Below are 20,653 nucleotides of genomic sequence, written 5' to 3' on the forward strand. Positions count from 1 at the left end.
TCTGTATATGTTAGCAGCACAAAATTAATCTATTCACATTCAAATACAGCTGTATGTGATCCACAGTGTTTGCACATCAGAAGCTCAGAATGTTGGAAGTGGAAAATGTGTGGGTGGGAAAAAAGGTGTTTTGAGAATCTGATCATAAAATCTGACCTGAGGTAGAAGACTGATTTGGTGGTGCGTTCCTGATACACAAACATGTTCTTGCGGTTGACCACGCTGAAGGCACTCAACACTGAACGCAGGGCCTGGATCGCTGCCAGAGAAAAGAGGAGAAAATGATCCCAATCTGCTTTCAGTTTACAACAAATATTCTGTTATTTTTTTTCTGCAAAATATACAGTACCATTTTTTCCATACATAAAAAAATATACCGTATACTAAAATCATCCAAACTATGAAGGAACACATGAGAAATCATGTAGTAAAAATGTTTTTTAACAAACAAAATACTGAATACTGAATGAAGAAGCATTTAGATGCTCTTATCAGGAGTACTGTTAACTTGTGGTTTCTTAGGCTGGTAACTCTGATAAACTTATCCTGTACAACAGAGGGAACTCTTGCTCTTCCTTTCCTGGGGCGATCCTGATGAGTGCCAGTTTCATCAGAACATTTTTTGATGTTCTTTGGGTTCTTAAAATTGTACAGGTTAACTGACCTTCATTTCTTAAAGTATTTTTTCTTTACTTTAGATGAGTTAAGTATACAAGTATATAAGCTATTCACTGTATACCAACTCTACCAAGTAATTAGCTCTTGACGAGTTCAGCACAGCTGTTAACTGAAAGCCATTCCGGATGACTAGCAAATATTTAAAACTGTCATCTAAGCAAGAAGTACTACATATATTCTGGTTTGTTTAACTTTTTTTAAATAATTTCATGTTTTTCCTCATAGTTTGGATGACTTTAGTGTTAATCTGTGATACAGAAAATCAGATACTTAAATTAATATGGGGGAAAAAATAATTAATTTCTACATATTATATACATTCTAGTACCAAAAACGATCCCTGTCTTCTCAAATTGGTACAGTACAGTTACCCCAGAGTGGGTGCTTTGAGTTTATACCGCTCACCTCGAGCCACGCCCATGTTGGGCCCCATCTTTAACCGCGGGTGGATGTGTATGATGGTGCTCCACACCACATCACAGGCGAAGTGACCAGGCATGAAGTGCATAGTGGCAGCCAAATAATCTCTGGGCTGATAGCTGTCATCTGCATTATAGTCTACAGGACATTAGAGAGAGAGAGGAGATAAAGAAAATACATTAGAAAGAATGAAACACATAGAGACAGACAGACAGACAGACAGACAGACAGAAGAGAGGGGTAAGTGTAGGTAGAGAGATTTGAGTATAAGCCTATAATAAGCAACACTATCAGCAGCTCTATCTGTGCAGCACAGGCTGACGCAGCCCTGAGGAGCAGCTGAAGGTGCAGCAGCACAATTAGTCTCCTGGATCCAATACATGTACACACACTGAAGCAGAACAATCTGCAGTATTAGGAAACTGTAGGGGTAATTCATCCCCAATAGAAAAAGTAAAGAAGCAATCCAAAAATGGGTTTAATAGCAAAACATGAGTTGACATTACATCCATAACCACTTTTAGCAGTGTATGATAAGTTATTCTGCTGTTGATATATAATACATATGTATGTAGTTATTTATTTGCCTACACCACTTGACTCTATATGGCTTCTCAAATTTGACAGTAATTCATCCTCTACAGAAACAGACACATCTTTCAGTGGTGTTTGATAACTTTTTTTGCACTATTAGCAGAAAAATCAATTATTGCATGGTTATTATTTTTATGACAATATATTACAATTAACAATATATTACAATTACTTGACTCTACAGGTCTGGGAAAAAAAAAAATAAGAGACCACTTACAAAATTATGATTTTCTTTTATTTTACCAAATTGAAAACCTCTGGAATATAATCAAGAGGAAGATGGATGATCACAAACCATCAAACCACCAAACTGAACTGCTTGAATTTTTGCACCAGGAGTAAAGGCATGAAGTTATTCAAAAGCAGTGTGTAAGACTGGTGGAGGAGAACATGATGCCAAGATGCATGGAAACACCTATAGCAATAGCCTACAACCACCTAGACGACTGATTGTTGTCAGGGTTTAAATCAGTCAGTTGCGCACCTGTGTTTTCCAAAACCAAAATAGAATTATGCCAGAAATTTACCTGAACACACCTCACTTCCAGACCACCACGCAAAGAGCATTGTGACGCACCTTGTGTAGGGTGTACAATAGGGCCCTCAGTGTGTTATGTGAGTTTGTGTTCATCTACAAAGCTGGTTTCTGCATTTAAAGCCCATCAGTGTGTATGAAGAATCTTTACCGTCTGAGTTGGGCAGCCTGTGCCTGCAGAGAGACTCGTTTTTCCAAATGTCCTCCTCACTTTCAGCCACCAGCAGAGAGTTACACACATGACTGTCATGCAGGTCCTGCAGCAGGAGGCGCTGGGGGGTCAAAAAGAGAGATTGATTGAATGAATTTGCTTTATACGTTATATAACAGTACTAAACAAATCTTACTTTCAGAACGGTAAAATTATTAAATTTAGCAACACTTACTTGATTTACTATCCTGCAGATTTCTCCAATCTTCCTCACAACCTCCTGATGAAGACGCAGATACTCTGGGATTTCCTCCTCATCCTCTTCTCTTCCTCCTTCCTCTTTCCCCCCAATAAAACTCCTGCAAACAAAAAAAATGTATGGTACATGACGTATAAAAAAAGTACATGGCTGTAATGTGGGCATTAGGCTTTTGACTTCAGACTTGTTCTTTCTATTTATAATATAGTAATATGCACTGTATATAGATATATTTAATGATATATATATATATATATATATATATATATATATATATATGAGATGTACGTGATTTGCTGATATGTGTGTTATTTGAAACAAACCTGGAATGGGAAAACACCTCCACTCTGTCCTGGTGGATCCGGACAATGAGCCAGAATTCGGGCATAAGAGGATTCTGAACCTCCTGCTCGTCCATGGTGGGTCCATCACACTCTGAATCACTGCTTCCTCCATCATAACCTAACACACACACACACACACATACACAGAAACACAGGCTGTAAATACACTATATAAGGACACCTGTACATTTGAGACATATATAATGTAGATAATAGTATTTTATGCAGTTTGATATATAAAGGTCTTACCCAGCATGTCTGAATCCAGGCTGCCTTGGCTCGAGACCACACTCTGAACTCGACTGGGCCGGAGCTTCCCACTGCCTGAGAATAAAAACTCAGTTTAAACTGTTTCAGACACACTCTGGACATCTCTTTAACCAAATAAAACTTCATGTGTGTGTCCACTAATGCCTGCAGAAACAATCTGTACTTAAATCTTGTGTGTTGCACATGTCTGTGCTCCTCCTGCTCCAAAAAGCATAATCAGGTAATTTATTTATTTATCCGGAAATTGTCTAGATTTCAAGTTGAGTTAGGTATCAGGGACAGCATGAAAACCTGCAGGTCACTGAATCTGCAGGACAATATCTGAAAATTAATGCTCTATTAACTGTTTTTTTATTATTTTTTTTTATTTTGTCAAACAAGTGACTGAATTTAGTTTATTTATTAGTTCATACATGAGCTAATGCAGCACCAAAGCACTTTTATGGTGTTACTTACAGAAATAACATAAATAAAAGAATTAAACACAGCACATATGCTGGTTCTATACTCTCTCAGTGTAGCTACACATCTCTGCACACTTAGTGTAAGAGTCTCTTAAAGGGACAGTGTACACATTACTGAATACTGCCTGTAACATATTTCCCCCAGGCCATTTAAATGGTCATCCCCCCACCCCCATTGTGAGCATGTGTGCAATACCAAACACTTCCTGAGACTTTTTTTTTATCCTCAGCAAATTAGCTACAAACAAGCTGAGATGTTTAAAAAAAGTAAAAAAAAATAAAAAAAAGGTTTCCTCTATCCAATTTGCTTTATCTCCCCTCAAACACACTAGTATTTACTAGTATTTTAATTGACACCACTAATATAAATATAATTGCATTTTAAATTCATTCTTTTATTTACATTTAAATGTCCAATATAAAAACTTATAGTGTCTTAAGAAGAACAAGTGTGACTAATCGCAGTTAAACACAGAATATATTTAAGATTAATTTAATATTTACACCACTAGTTAAGATATTTACTTTCACAAATCTACATTGTGATGGACTGATCAGGAGTTCATGCATACTTGCAATGTATTATTGAAATCTGCATGTGCACATTTATACTGTATATGTTTATAGAAATATATTCTATTTAAAGAATAAAATTTACATGTTTCCAATAGTTCCTCACATCTCTGGACACAGTATAAATAATAATACTCATAAAACTGAGGACTGAATTAAAATTTCAGCTGCACAGACATGCTACAGGAGTCTTACTGTGTGTTGCGGACTGCACAGACTCAGCCAGGCTGACAGCAGAGGGGGTTTTGGGCGGGGTGGTGTGGTCAGACGAGCGGTCAGTGCTGCTGCAGGGCTGTTGATTTGTGCTCTGAGACCGAGGCTCGTCTGCATCAGCCGGTCGGACTCGGCTAGCGTCTGAACGCTCAGAGAGAGAGTCACTCACAGAGTCGGCAGCCCCAGGCCTCACTTCCTCCTCAGCCGTGTCCTCCTGCTCCTTCTGCTCCTCCTGCTGGAGAACCGGAGCTCCTTCACCAGGCTGACCTCCTTCAACATGCTGAGATACAGAAGCACAAATAATGATATAATTATAATGATGTTACTTTTTTTTTTAAATATTTATTAAGGCGTGTGAAAGCGAACACTGTAATCATGGATATTCTTATAACTAAACAATATGGAAAACATGGGGGAAAAAATTGTTAACAAAATGTATTTATTTTTTTAAGACAATACAATATAATTCAGAAATCAATATGAATCAATATTACATTACATTACATTTGGCAGACGCTTTTGTCCAAAGCGACTTACAATAGTCAAGTACAATGTAAAATAAGTTTAAAGGAAAAACATCTTTGGATAGGGATAAGAGGAGGACAAAGGGGAATATAGGATAGAGGAGTGAAGGAGAGGAAGAAGGAAATGAGGTTAGAAGTAGTTAGTGTGTTAGAGGTGTTAGGAGAGTAAGAGCTCTTTGAAGAGCTCTGTCTTCAGGAGTTTCTTAAAGATAGCGAGAGATTCTCCTGATCAAATCCACAGAAAAGCTCCTAAAAATGACACACTGGATTTCTATACTTTTGACCTTCTGAAAAATTAATGTATCACATTATGTAATGCACCCTGTAATGAACTTCAGTAAGTAACAGATGCTGTAAATTATGTCTATTAAAATGTCAGTAATGTAAAAAAAAATAAATACATATACAGCCCTGGAAAAAAAAGAAACCACTTAAAAATAATGAGTTTCTCTGATTTTACCAAATTGAAAACCTCTGGAATATAATCAAGAGGAAGATGGATGATCACAAACCATCAAACCACCAAACTGAACTGCTTGAAGTTTTGCACCAGGAGTTTTGGCGTAAAGTTATCCAAAAGCAGTGTGTAAGACTGCTTTTTGGTGGAGGAGAACATGCTGCCAAGATGCCTTAAAACTGTGATAAAAACCAGGGTTATTCCACCAAATGCTCTAAATGACAATATTTTTATTTGGAATTTGGGAGAAATGTTGTCTGTAGTTTATAGAATAAAACAACAATGTACTTTTTACTCAAACATAAACCTATAAATAGCAAAATCAGAGAAACTGATTCAGAAACTGATTCTGAAGTGGTCTCTTAATATTTTCCAGAGCTGTATATACAAATATATATATACAAATACCTCTATCTCCTTTTTCTCTGGTTCCACTTCGAAGCTCAGTCCTTTGGATAGTGGAGAATCACCTGCCCCAGGACAGTGACTGGCAGGCTGAGAGATTAAACATGCCCCCTGGGAACTGGCTAAGTTCTGATTGGACTGTTGGGCGGCCTGTATTCTGAGAGAGTGCTGGCGGCTCAGAGAGATGTAGTGATAATTGTGTTTCTCTCCCTTTAGCAGATAACCGGGAAACGACAGCCTCCTAAACTCCTGCAGAGATAGAATTATAAAAATACATTAATACACAATAAGAAAATGTAATTATACACAATAATATTGTATTTTGGAGAAAATTAAGGCGATTAATTAATTTTAAGACTAATAAAATTATTATTATCTTGTCTTTGAACCTCTTTGAACTTCTCCAGGGACTGTTCAGGTCCGAAGACGAACTGCAGGGGGACGACCTCATGGTGGCAGCCAGGTCGACCGCTGGAGCGGCAAACGTGATCCGAGACTTTCAGCAGAGTGGAGGAACTGACGCTGGAGTGCCTCAGAGCAGAAACGATCTCATCTTCCAACAACCAGCGGATCTATTGCAGACAGAGAAAATAATAAAGGAAATAATAATATTTTATTAATTATATTAATATTAATAAGTTATTTAACACATCAATGTCCGATTTTATCCTGCCCATCTTTACCCACAACAGAATAAAGGTTTCAACCAAACAAGAAAGGAAGGAAACAACCCCCTACATACCAACTGACTAAACAACAGAAATGAAAACCTGTTGTTACAACAATGTATTGGCAAATAATAATCAATTGTTTTTCCATTAACATGCGATTTTATATTTTCCATGAATTATATAAAAGCATTTGGTAGCTTTATTATGTTTCCTAAACGAGAAATCCAGTGTGAAATAGACTTGTGGTGTAGTAAAACATGATAACAAGTACAAGCTTAATCAAATCTCCCACCTCTGTTCTCCCCAGTATTCGGAAATGCAGCACTTTGAGCCGATGCTCCCGACAGGTTCACAATGATAGTGATAGGGGCGTAGCGTTACCCATATAAGAAATCACTATTTTTAAACCATCGACAAACTCAAAGTAGCTCCACACTTTAAAAGTAGCATACTAAAGGCCCTGATATTTAAAATAAGGAGCTTTAAAACAAGGAGCAGTTGGTAATGCTATAAATGATGTCTATTAAAATATCAGAAATGTGTATAAACATTAAATTACCCATACTTAAACATGTTACAGTTAAGTATATTAAGTACTTATATATTATTAAGTCTGAATTTTAACAAGAAGTAAAATATATATATATATACATATATATATATATATATACGTATATATATATATATATATATATATATATATATATATATATATATATATATATATATATATATATATACGTATATATATATATATACAGCCATGAAAAAAAAAGAGAGTTCTCTTTTTCCTACTCATTTATTCATGCTCATCAGTTGACCTATCGAGGTACTGTGTGTATAGACCAGCTCTCGGTGCCTTGTTTTAAATGTCAGGGCTCTCAGAATTCTATCAATAAAGTGTGGAGTTACTTTTTTTTTTTTTTTTTTTTTGCTTTTTAATGGTGTAAAATAGTGATTTCTTCGCATGGGTAATGCTAATCCCCCATCACTCGTACTGTAAGCCCATTGGGAGCATTGGCTAAAATCTCTGTTTATATATATATATATATATATATTTTTTTTTTTTTTTGTTTTGTTTTGTTTTGTTTTTTTAAAAGCTGCCCTAGGTTGTAGTTTAACTATGATTTTGCTTGAGTGCACAAAACAATAAAACAGCTTTATTATTATTATAACTGATGCGTATGGTAAATCGCTCAAGTTGACATTAATCTCAAAAATACTTGTATTATGGGGCAAAAACATACACTATGTTTGGGACATCTCTATTACAATGTGTCATAACTAGTTTTATTTTTTATTTAATAGAAACAGCAGAGCTTATCCTGCTCCTCTGGAGGTTACTCTGACTCACCTCGTCCATGGTTGCTAGAACAGCCTGTTTCTGAGGTGCTGGCAGTTTGGACAGAGGATCCCCGGTCATGCTGCACATTAAACAGAAGTGTCAGACTTTAGACAGTTCGGGAAGAGATTATTTGTTCACTCCAGAAGCAGAAACATAGCACAGTAATATAAACAGATACACAGTGTCTGTCGAGGGAAATATAAGTAAGATTCTGTTGGATAAACTTTTACACAGTGTGACGAATAAGAAATACTGATATCCCCACCCCCCAAAAAAAAAATATGTACACGATTATTCCCTTTCCTATAAACAAAACATGTGACATGAGATTAACAGCTTCATGTAGTTATCAAGTAACTGAAATGAGCAATTGTTTATATGGACATCAGAACTAATATGAACCAAATTTTGTAAGCTATAATGCACGGACATGCAAAAGTCCATGGGATAACAACTTGTGAATTGACTATTACTGTATTTTTTTTAATTTACTATATGATGCACTTAAAATCTTTTAATTTTCCTCAAAAATCTTCAGTGCGCCTTATACATGAATTCTACCAGTCAGGTATTAAACAGCAGTAAAGCCACTCCACTGAAGTACAGCATTATAAGGGTAAGTTTCAGTGCAGTTTCTCCAGCACTAAGGATGGAGCAGCAGCATTAGCATTAGCTGCTAACCACACTAAGCGCTAGCTCTTTCGCTGTTCAGAGGTTAGTATATAAGACTGTAGTCTGTGTATTTTCCGTGTTAAAACAAGCTACGTGGGACGAACCGCTAGCTAATAGTGCCCTGGCTGACCGGAACAGTGCTGCTGCTAACCATGCTAAAATACTGGATAACTAAGTTTACTGTAAATAAACAGAAGCAATTAACGCACCCAAATAAATATTTTTCAGGAAACAAATCTGTGTAGTTTAACATCCAGCACCCATTTGACTTTAAAAACAATGTTTTTTTTTATTAAAAAAAGTCATAGGACACGATAATCCCTCCTGTCATGTCAGTGAATAATTAAATTGCTTAATTATGATTATATTTCTGCTGTTTTGGAATTTAGTTATGAGCTTTTTTATTTATTTTTTTATATTGTATGCCCAGGTAAATAGATTTAGCAAAAATCTTGTTTTCTTTACAAAAAAATTAAATTAAAACGTACCCATCCATTCCAAACCCACGCAGGCCGTCCAGATTCTCCATGAGCTCTTCATCAGAGCGGTAGGAGGACGGCTGGCCAGGAGAACGGTTCATAGACACACTGCTCTCAGAGGTATACCTGTACACAAACACACAGATACATATTAAAACATACATATTAAACGTTTAAAAGATTTAACTCAGATAACTCTCAAATTTTCAAAATTTACAACAGAACTGTTGGTTAGGGACAATGGAATACTTGCCTGGTATGATGAGGGTCATGTGGCATGACCTCGATTTCTAAAGGTAACGTCAACACGAAGATATCCAGAGTAACCGAGAGCTCATTTAGATCCACAGACTGGAGAGACTCTGCGTTCTCTAGACAGCTGATCAACTCACCTGCAACGACACACCAAATTACTTCAAAATCACAAAAAAAAATGTTTTTCCTGCCCATGTGGTAAAAGCAGAAAGAAAAGAAACTGATACATAATCCTCCTTATACTGGGGAAAGGATGAAATGTAAATTTAAGTAAATGTAAAGTATATGTCAAATAACATTTTTTTTCTTTAGTTATTATTTTGGTAACACTTAATAATAACTTTTATTAATATACCATTCACTAACAATCAATAACTATTATTTTTCACATTTTAACAAACTAAAAAGTTGCTATCACATTTGTAAATACTAATAAACACATTGGCAACATGAACTTAAATTGACAAAAAAAATCGTATTTACTAGCGATTTATTAATGTTCAAATTCTGATGAGCTCATGATTAGCTAACATTTTTAATATGAATATCCGTACTAATAAATGAGTGTCATGTGTGAGCATTTGATAATATTCAAATTCTGATGAACTACTGCTTTGTTCACATCTACTGATCATTAGTTAAAAATATATTAATTAAAGTTATTATAAAGTGTTACCATTATTTTTTTTTTCTATTTCTGTCCAATAATCCAAATCTTGTTAATTGCTGGAAAAAAAAAAACTGCACAAACCTGTTCTCCATTTAAATTAATGTAATTCTGATGCAGTTTTAGGGTGTACTCACACTGGTTACCATGGTTACCAGAATTCAGCACCCCGCCAGAAAAAGCACCCCCTCTCTGTAACACGCACTATGTCACTATGTATGTAACTGTGACTGAGATAAACGTATTTTTTTACGTAAGTTAGAGTGGATTATCTCCACTTTTATAAAGAGGACGTGCTTCCGAGAGAGGGTGCTTTTCATGGCGGAGATGCTGAATTCACACAACACTGGTAAACTGAGTGCAGGCCAGCAGGGAGGTGGGGAGGGGGCAGAAACGTGCCTATTGTGAGAAGTCTATTAGAGTGCACTGGATGTTCTCTTTATTTTTATATATCACTACAAAATGAATTTTAGACACTGCCCGAATCACTCACCCAGGCAGGTGGGCAGTGTCCTAATGGGCATGGAGCCGTGGCTGCTCTTAACACTGACCGAGCACACCAGGTGCACAAACAGAGGGGGCATCTCCGGCTGAGGTCCCGCCGGCTCCAGTAAGGAGTCTCCCTCCAGGATGCTGAAGGAATCCTCGTCCTGGTTCATCGTGTTGTCAGAGTCAGACAGAGACTCGTCCTCCGCTCCTTCCTCCACTCCTCCTACTCCTCCTCCTCGCTCAGCTTTTCCATTCACCTGTTCCTGATACTCCACTTCCAGATCAGTGTCACTCTCTGATACGATACAGCAGCCAGACACATTTCCTGCAAACCAGAGAGAACATTTACATATCAACAATTAGCACTATTAGCATCAACAGCCACTATCTCAACTCAAACTAGAGTTTGTTATGTAATGTCAAATACATATGCTGCCGGTCACGGTCATTACCACCCACTGCGCTGTCCACTGTGGGTGGTAATATTAGCCCTCTACAGTATGTCATATTCAGAATACATTCAGGATATACATGTGGCACTAAGAATAAGGGCTGTGCAAAATTCAGAATTTCAAAATTTTATTCAATTCTTTGAATAAATTTGAACTTGAATTTAAATTTATTCAATCCTACATGATGTTGATTTGAATATGAAATGGAATTAAAGTACATGGAACTGAATTCACTGCAAATCAGAGAAATTCATTTTTAATCAAATATCAGTGTTAATGTGATACTTTTAACATATATTTTTCTTCCAAATGGAAATACAGACACTAACATTGAATACACATTCCGTTAATGTTGAATAATCAGCAATATCTTCATTTTAGAGTAATCACATTAAATTATGTTTTGGTAAATGCAATTTTACAGGGTATCGTTTGTTCATCTAATGGTCACCAGTTCCACTTTTTTTTTTTTTTTATAGCATTTTCTCCCCAATTTACAAGGCAGAGGAAAGAGCAGGGACTCGGTTCTTAAACATCAGCTCATAGAAAGCTTGTGTTTATCGACATCACCCTAGCAGTGATGAGAGAAAAAGCATCATCCACCCAAACACGGAAAGCTACATGAACAGGATTCGAACCAGCAGTTAGACAATCAGAAAAATTTGATAAAGCAAAATATTCTGGGAAATTAAGTGCTGTTCTGTCATTCTCCACAATTTAAAAGTTATTACAATTCATGTAGTAATCATATGGAATGTATACTGTAGAGCCTTATTATTAAATACACCTTAATTATGTATTATGAATTATAGATTTTTACTCTTCATGATTTAACAGTAGTCTGATGAATTAGCACAATTAGCTACAGTATGTACAAATTAGAAAGTGAAGGTATTCTCTCTCTCTTTCTCTCTCTCTCTCTCTCTATTTCAGTGTTCTCTCACCATCTTCTGTAGCCAGTTCAGCCTCAGAAACTTCACACTCTTCACTGAGCCTTCTCTCCCCCTCTCCATCCGAGTCCTCCTGGAGTGAGGGATGATGAAAAAAAAAGGAACAGAAAAACTATTTCTGAGCCGCTGTCTAGACCACTGGAAATCCATAAGCCTATTTCTGTGGGGTGCTGAGTCATTACCCAGAGAAACTGAGGACACAATAAAAACTCGGCGAAATGCTGAGCGTCCTACCTCTTTCTTGGAAGACTGGGGGCAGTAAAAGAAATAGTGTGGGTTGGAGGAGACAGTTTTAAAATACTGAGCCCCGATATCCATGAATTTGTCCTGTATAAGAGAGGAAGAAGAAATGTTCTTATTGTTCTTGTTGTTGAATGAATTGTGTTTGTACATGAGTATTCTCATAAAGCATAATATACAATTAAAGCATCAGCTTTTAATACTAAAACAATAAAAGAAACTCATTAAAAAGGATGTTTCAGCAGGATTTGAAAACATGATTTTTTTTTTTTTTTTTATAAATTCATTGCATGCTTATCTTCTCCAGTCATTGCAGACTTGTAGCCATTATGTATAAATGCTACACAATCCATTGTTTCAGCATGGTCATCTCAATGTGGGCATATGCAGTTGTTAAATTACATTACATTACATTTTATTTTATTTAGGGGGCGCTTTTATCCAAAGCATTTTACAAATAATTATATATATTAGCGAATAAGGACATAGAAGCTCAAGAAAACAAAAAGACAGGGCCTAAAGGAGGCCAAAGGAAAAAGTGGGATAGAGGAAGAAAGGAGGACGGAAGAAGGAAATGAGGTTAGAAGTATTTAGTGTGTTAGAGGTGTTAGGAGAGTAAGTGCTCTTTGAAGAGCTCGGTCTTTAGGAGTTTCTTAAAGGTAGTGAGGGACGCTCCTACCATGCAAAGCAAACTTAATTAAATGCTATTTTGTTTTTAAAAAGAAAGATTCACAATGTAGTAATTTCCTATGACATACTTAACAAAAACAGACTTTATCTGCTCGATACTATTTATTTTACTCCAACCATTGATGAATATTATTAATACCATGTTTTTAATAACAAAAAAAAACCCTGTACTTTTAATATTGCAATAGAATAAAAAAAAAGCAGAATAAAAAAAAAAGTTTTTCCAATATCATGCAGCTCTAATACATATGACCTACTGTGGTATGATTTCTATATATTTTTATTATTGTTTTTTTTTTCACAATCCAGGCCAGCAGATAATTAACTTTGATTTCCCTCTTAACCATTAAAACACTGTACCTGTATGACTTTATGTGAGTCCGGGTAAGCCTCGCATTTCTGCTGGGAGTGCAGGATGGAGAGAGGGAATTCTGGGATTCTGGGGGACTTCGGTTCATCCAAGGCCAGCGGTGACGTGGGGGCGGAGACATTTCCCCTCGATTCCACCTCACTGCTGTCTTCCATTTCAATGCTAAACAGAAGAAAGCAGCTATATAATGAGTTAAAGTGCACAGAGTCACGGCTTTACTCTCGTCTGGGTTTAGTGTAAAGAAGGAATATAATATTAAAATTAAAGCAATTTGGATATTATGGGGTTTTTAGCAATTTTTAGCAATTTTAGCAATATTTAGGAGAGCAGTCAACTGTGCAGCGGAGCTTAATTTAGGGCGTCAAAGTGTCTTTGCTATCGTAACAATGGGAAAAGTACACCTTGTGCAACTCAAAACGTGCAAAGACATGTACTAACTCTTTTTATTAATCATGGGTGTGTTTTGGGCGTAACATGAAATAAACTAATCAGCATGTCACATGCCATTCCCTTTAAGAGCCAGGTGCGCTCTGACTTTGGCGGATTGCAATTTCAATTGTGCAGTGTCCGTATGTCTGTAACAAGCGGAAATGTATGAGTGTTGGAGATGCACTTGTGTTGACAGTTCACTACCAAGAAAGCTATTTAAATCTGACTGTTGACATTTGTGTAGGTTGTTTTTTTAAGTCAGTGGCGCATCTGTGTTTTCCGTTGCCAAGATAGCAATACACCAGAAATGTACCATAACACACCTCACTTCCAGACCACCACGCCCATCAGCAAATATATAAGTGCTTGCTATTTAGACGATGAAGGTGGAAGGCATGAAAATAGACTCTTGGTGCAAGATAGCAATGTGCATAGTCTCAAGATTCACAGGGGCTGTGTTCCAAACCACTCACTTCAATAAGACAGTAACAGCAAATAAAAGTTTTCACATGAGTTTTGTGTAGTTGAGTAAATACCTTGATGAGGTGGCTAATGTAGCTCTGTCTTCTCCATCATCATCTCCCTCCCCGATGGTGAAAGTAGCCGCCATGCCGGGACTCCTTTTCAGGCTATCAGCACCGAGGGGTTCATGACGTTCACGGAAGGTACGGATGTGTCCGCACAGCGTCTGCAGGAAGGACGTAATGTCGATTTCCTGTAGAGACTCCTCACAGTAATCCATGGCTGTCAGAACGTCCTGAGAGCTGATGCTGTACGACTGCTGGAGACTGCGATACACACCTGGGTCAGAGCGGACAAACACACACACACACACACACACACACACACACACACACACACACACATACACACAGAAACGTACATGACTGCACAACTGGCCTGATGAATGGACATCCCTTTGAATAAATTCCTTTAGTTACTTAAAAATGTGTTGTTTTTTTATGTAAGAGAACCACAATGAGGATAAATGAAATGAAAAGTCTGTAATCATTAAATAAATCAATCAACCCCTGTAAAGAGCAAATAAACATGAACCCAGGTATGAGCTAGAAGGGTTTAAAGCCCCATCATTAAGCTGTGGAGCAGTGGCACGGTGTTCTTTGGAATGATGGTACTCCATCCAGTACTGCAGGGTGGAAATCACTACCACTAACACTAATCCCTGAATGCATTTGAAATCTTCACAGCAATGCTCTGTGTGTGTGTGTGTGTGTGTGTGTGTGTGTGTGTTACCTCGGACATAACTCTGATAGTAGTGTTCCTGCAGCAGGCTGCAGTAGTTGGCCAGCTCTTTTTGTTTGTGAGGATGAGCCATCAGGTCTGTCCATGACGAGGAGCTGCTGCGATCCTGAGAGAGAGATCTAAAACACACAGACACACAGACACACACACACACACACACACAAACACTTGGTGTAAATGAAACAATAGACTCATACACTTACAGGACATTAAACAGGACAGCAGAAATATAAGCATCAATGTACATAAGCTTCATATCACATCCGCTCCTAAAGGACTGAGTAAGTGAGCAAACTGATTTTCAGTAGTTATCAGATTATTAAGTACAGGATTCTTTCTCTATATTGTCTGTGTGTGTGTGTGTGTGTGTGTTAGGGGGGGGGGGCAATATTATATCGTATACAATATATCGATACACAGAAATATCATGATATTAAAAATCCATATCGTGATAATAGGGATGGTTTGTTTTAAAAGTAGTCTATTATTTACTGTGAAGCTTTAGGTGTATTTATTGTATAATTATTTAAGTTTGCAGTTTATATGCATGCACTAAATATCCTGCAATATTATTTGCTGCATTATATTATTTTATACTATATTATTTATTTTGCCACATTATGATCATGCTGTTATACTATTATTCTATATTCCTGAAATGAATGAATTATTCTATATTATTTTTTCCTATATCGCCAAGTATATCGTTATCGCAAAAATACCCTGAAATATTCTGATATTATTTTAGAGCCATATCGCCCACCCCTAGTGTGTGTGTATCTACAAGAGTTCATTATGTAGGGTGTTCGTATTCCAAAGCAGGTGATAGAAATATTAAGCAAAGCCAAGCAATGCCTGAAACAAGAAACAAATACACCACAATATCTCACAGACATCATAATGTCACTGACTGAGGAAAACGAAGAAAAATAGAAAACGTAAGGAAAAAATGGGCTTCAAAACATGTGTCTGTGTTTCACTAATCAATAATCTTTGATTCCCAAACTAAGGCTTCACCTATATCACTCCAACAGTCCGGAAAATAATCAGAGATTTGTCCATAACATGGTTTCTGATCAGAATCAGGATGTTTGTTTCTTTAGACTAATGAGTCGAGCAAGTCATGAAGGCCTATAAACCACCATAAGCACAGCATACCTAACTCATTCTATATTTCTCTAAACATGATTAAGAAAGGAGTTGTTGAGTCGTTTTAAGTGTGTTCATGATTTCACACATAAAACTGAACACCTTAAGACTAACTCAGCCATGAAGTGTTTGACCATCTAAAGTCACAGAGCAGGATGTGTTTCAGAGTTTCACGCTCCCATCAGCACAAAAACTGTTTGCTGTGGAGTAATAGATCAGTGTAAAACACATCACTTCTGGACCCTTGAAAATGTAGAGTGGCAAATTACACTTTCTATCTGGTAGTTAGAGTTAGTGATAGACAAGTCTGGGTTTGGTAAAGGGCAGGAGAATGTTACCTGCCTGACTGAACTGTGGCAACTATCTGAACCAGTCAGCGACTAGGAGTCATCAGAGCATCGGCTCCCTTGGCCCACGAGCGAGTCCTCTATGAATGGGACAAATGGAGCTAAAAGCTAAAACTTCAAATTAAAAATAATAACAAGTCATTCTTTAATTTTAGAAAGTAGATTTTTTTTTTTTACTAAAATGTATATTTCAGTTTATCTACAGGTAAAACAGGTTTTACACTGTAAAGCACTAGCATTACTGCTACTGTGAGCTGATTGGTTGGTGAGCTGAACCTGGAGATACAAGTAGACCATGTTTAAAAGGCTTATAACTGGAGTTCAAACTGATAAACAATTATGTCTACGGTGCTGAAACATTTGATATAGTTCTGTGTTGAGGACATAAGTAAATTGTTCTCATTGCTGGCATTGCTAGCACTCCTGTCTGTGTCCCAGTACTTTTTTCTATATATTGTAGCTTATAAAACTTAGCATCTGCCATCTCATAGACTTAATTCAGCAAATAACATCTTCTATTTCTAGTTACAGAAGCTGTTACAGTATATGCTACACTTGGGATAAAAGAAAATGAGTGTAAATTAGATTTTCGCTCAAAGTATAACTTTACACTAATCCCAAAACAGCTTTCCCTATCTCCATGCACATCACACACACATTCATTTGCAGTCATTCCATTCTTCAGGTAAACTACAGAGCCGGGGAATTGCTGCTGGCAGGAAAGCGGACGTACAGAGGGAATCATTTTCAACAGGATAGGAGGTCTATAGGAGGTGCAGCAGTTACTGATGGCTCCCATATGTTTCATCCCATAATATCCCATCACTACATGCACAGTATGTGATGTGTCATCAATGAACACATGTAAGCTGTTCTGTTAGAATGCTGTAAAGCATGCTACTGTATAACTATATAAACTATGATGTGCATTACAGCACACAGTGGACACATAGCAGACCTCGAAGCCCATTGCAAAGTCTGTAAGCTGCAACAGCCACACTTCAGTATTTATTGTATTGTTTTCTTAGAGAGACAGACACAGAAAGAGATAGAGAGAAAGAGAGAGAGAAAGAAAGAAAAAGAGAGTAGAGAAGCCTTAAAGTGACACTTAAGCAACAAATCAAATAAAAAAAAAAATTAAACCCACATTTTTTTTTTTTTTTTTTTTTTACCAGATTTCGTCAATAGGCCAACGTTGTTTGGTGTTTTGTTCGGTTCCCATATAAGTTTACACCCCAATATTTAGCATTCATTAGCATACAGTGTACTTTTTTCACTGAAGACTCACGATATCACGATACTGATGTGCCAATACTGACAATTCTCTACGATACTCCACTGATTTTGGGTTATTGAATAGGATAAAATACTTCTAAACAACTAAATACCAGGAATCATTATTATTTATTGATGTCAGTTTCACAGAATTTAACAATTGATATTCTTCAGTGCAGGTTTATCCTATTCATTTGATTATAGCGCCATCACATGGGGTAACAAAGCAGCAACTTTAGTAGGTCAAATTACAATAAATTACAATAAAATACGACACAATCGTATCTTAAAACAGTACTTTATATTGATCTGATTACTGATTACCCCTTTAAAAAGTAACTTAAGTTACGTTATGGATTACTTGATTTTAAAAGTAACTAAGTCACTTTTAGGTTACTTCTAAGTTATTGTCCCCTTAACATAACAGTTTTTGTTCTTGTAAGGGTGCCGCTGCGAATCTGCAGTAATGTTCTGCGTTTACGGACAGTTTAAACATGAACTGTTGTGTTTAGGGTATTTAGGGTATTTAGGGTGTTTAGGGTGTTTAGGGTATAATATTAGCCTGTTAGCTTGTTAGCTCTCTAGCCTGTTGTTATTTTGGAGTGGTTACAATCGACGGTTCCAGCAATAAAGCGGCAAACAACTGTTCATCCTTTCAACGCATCCAGCTGGAAACTAAAACATCTTTTACTAAGGAAAAGGACCAAAAAGTAACGCACACTGACTTAGATAAGTAATTTTAATCTGATTACTGGTTTGAAAATAGTAAAGTGTTACATTATTCGTTACAAAAAAAAAATGCTCAGATTAGAATAACGCATTACTAAGTAACAAGTTACCAATATCTATGTTCCGACCCGTGATTTTTGTCATGTCATTGAATAAATAATAGTCTTGTTAATAAATAACACTTAGTCATGCTATCTGGCATACGTTCAGGCTTTACTGTAAAATAGGGGTGTGCCATATTTTGTATCGTACGTGAAAATATTACAACCATTTTTGGTGAACGATTACTTTTTTGCTGTTTTAAGCAAAAGAAAAAAATCACACTGTTGTCATTTCTCATATTATATATCTACTAGAGACTGTCCAGATATTTTATTTGTCCAGTATATATATATATATATATATATTTTAATCTGATGAAATTCTTGTATTTTTTTAATATCTTAGTTAGGGGTGTGCCATATCATATCATATGCAATAATAAAATGTAATTTTCATTTTGTTGCAGCAGGGTATTCTTGTTTTTTTTTTGGTTTTTTTTCAGTGTTTTTTTTTTTTCATATCGCCAAGAGTATCGTTATCGCAAGAATACCATGAAATACCGTGATATTATTTTAGGTCCATATCGCCTACCCCTACTGCAAACTAAAGAAATAAATATCACCAAACAAGTCTTGGCTGATAGATCACATTAGATATAAGTGATTTTTTTGATTTATTGAATTTGATCTTTTGCTTTAAGTGTCCTAAAAACTCCCCGTGTTGTGTAACCCAGCTCTATGACCCAGATCTCTGGGAGAGTACAGTGCTCTCTGGCTGTAGGGTAGCAGCTGGAAGCAGTAAGCAATGCTACCTGAACTTCAGCTGCTGATTCAACTCCCACGACTCTGCATCTTGAGGTCTATCCTCATCCAAAGAGAAACAACACATTAGGACACACTTCAGCACTGCACACACCCTCACTCTTAGTGACTCCCAACCACCACACGGCCGAGAACAAGATCACTGAATCAATTCTGAATAGAAACAGAATCTGATATAAACAGATCAGTTGCTGATAGTATGGTCCTGTTTGAGCTGGATTCATTTTACCAGTTCTGTAAACAGTGAATTTAACAAACTGTTTCACAGAGTTCATACACTTTTTAACCAATACATTTTTATGATTTTTTTAATGACTTTTCCACGCCTTTAAGATAAATTTTCATGACCATACGATTTTTAAAACATCAGATCAGACATGGACAATAAAACCAAAAATCAACTAAAACTATAATCAAAATTGATTATAGTAGGCCTAAATTGAATCAGATAAAATGTTAACATAAAATTTAATATAATTTAGTTGGGCTAAATTACTGAATTAACTCTGAGCTCAAAATAGATTTTCTCCATCAATAAACTGAAACACAAAGATTTATAGACCAAATTCCCATTATTTTTCCAAAAGTTTCTGAGTATTTAAATTTTTTTTCAGAACTTATCCATGACTTGAAATAGCTATTTTCAAATTTCATGAGTTTTCCAGGTATTTCATGACCGTACGAACCCTGGTTTTAGGATAAAGTCTGTCTGTCTGTCTGTCTGTCTGTCTGTCTGTCTGTAAATTCCTATACACTGAACTGAAGGGCCAAAGTCTTAAAGTTAACATTAAGAAGTTCAGGTCATAATATTCTGATTTGGCTGTGTATATACATATATTATTTGTATAATCATCACTTAAGTTATCTCATGAAACATCCCTCTTATGTCCTTTACTGTAAACTAAGTGCATGTATTGGCATTCCAAAGGATACACAGTAGATGGCAGTATATACCTAATATACCAGAATATGAACTCAGGCTGTGCTCAATGAAAATTCTTGCCTTGAATGCACATTTTTAATATCAACTCATAAACTCATATATTATATATAGATGTATTACACATAGTGTTTATTCTTTTAGTGTTTATTGTTGATGATTATGAAGCTTACAGCCAATAAAAACCCAAAATCAGTGTTTCATTCAAATTAGAATATTATATATGACCAATTGGTATTTTTGGAAGTGTGGGCAGTCAGTGCTGGAAAAATGAAATCCAAACACCAGCAGATGACAGACATGTCTCTCCAAACCATCACTGACCATCAGTAAATTTTACATTTTACATTTTATTTGGAAAACAAGGGATCGGAGTCTGGAGGAAGAGTGGAGAGACACACAGTTCAAACTGCTTGAGGTCTAGTGTGAAGTTTCCACCAATCAGTGATGGTTTGGAGAGACATGTCTGTCATCTGCTGGTGTTGATCCAC

At 36.4% G+C, this 20,653-nt stretch overlaps 1 protein-coding gene across 6 annotated transcripts in view; it reads right to left on the reverse strand.

Moving 5' to 3' along the window:
- szt2 (SZT2 subunit of KICSTOR complex) overlaps positions 1 to 20,653 on the reverse strand; it is a 124,614-nt gene that overhangs the window by 86,106 nt on the left and 17,855 nt on the right. For 5 of the 6 annotated variants that reach the window (XM_022675382.2, XM_022675380.2, XM_022675384.2 and 2 more), the window contains exons 27-45: positions 19,213 to 19,260; positions 14,851 to 14,978; positions 14,133 to 14,397; positions 13,158 to 13,329; positions 12,102 to 12,194; positions 11,862 to 11,940; positions 10,470 to 10,790; positions 9,308 to 9,446; positions 9,064 to 9,180; positions 7,913 to 7,982; positions 6,277 to 6,459; positions 5,891 to 6,136; positions 4,484 to 4,781; positions 3,231 to 3,305; positions 2,961 to 3,099; positions 2,614 to 2,737; positions 2,379 to 2,499; positions 1,084 to 1,236; positions 157 to 259 (exon numbers count right to left, since the gene is read on the reverse strand). In XM_022675382.2, coding sequence (XP_022531103.2) covers positions 157 to 259; positions 1,084 to 1,236; positions 2,379 to 2,499; positions 2,614 to 2,737; positions 2,961 to 3,099; positions 3,231 to 3,305; positions 4,484 to 4,781; positions 5,891 to 6,136; positions 6,277 to 6,459; positions 7,913 to 7,982; positions 9,064 to 9,180; positions 9,308 to 9,446; positions 10,470 to 10,790; positions 11,862 to 11,940; positions 12,102 to 12,194; positions 13,158 to 13,329; positions 14,133 to 14,397; positions 14,851 to 14,978; positions 19,213 to 19,260 — 2,874 coding nt within the window. The remainder of the gene's footprint in view (positions 1 to 156; positions 260 to 1,083; positions 1,237 to 2,378; positions 2,500 to 2,613; positions 2,738 to 2,960; positions 3,100 to 3,230; positions 3,306 to 4,483; positions 4,782 to 5,890; positions 6,137 to 6,276; positions 6,460 to 7,912; positions 7,983 to 9,063; positions 9,181 to 9,307; positions 9,447 to 10,469; positions 10,791 to 11,861; positions 11,941 to 12,101; positions 12,195 to 13,157; positions 13,330 to 14,132; positions 14,398 to 14,850; positions 14,979 to 19,212; positions 19,261 to 20,653) is intronic. The other variant, XM_022675383.2, reaches the window with a different exon arrangement.

This window comes from Astyanax mexicanus, chromosome 5 (genome assembly GCF_023375975.1).
Source record: "Astyanax mexicanus isolate ESR-SI-001 chromosome 5, AstMex3_surface, whole genome shotgun sequence".
Taxonomy (NCBI): domain Eukaryota; kingdom Metazoa; phylum Chordata; class Actinopteri; order Characiformes; family Acestrorhamphidae; genus Astyanax; species Astyanax mexicanus.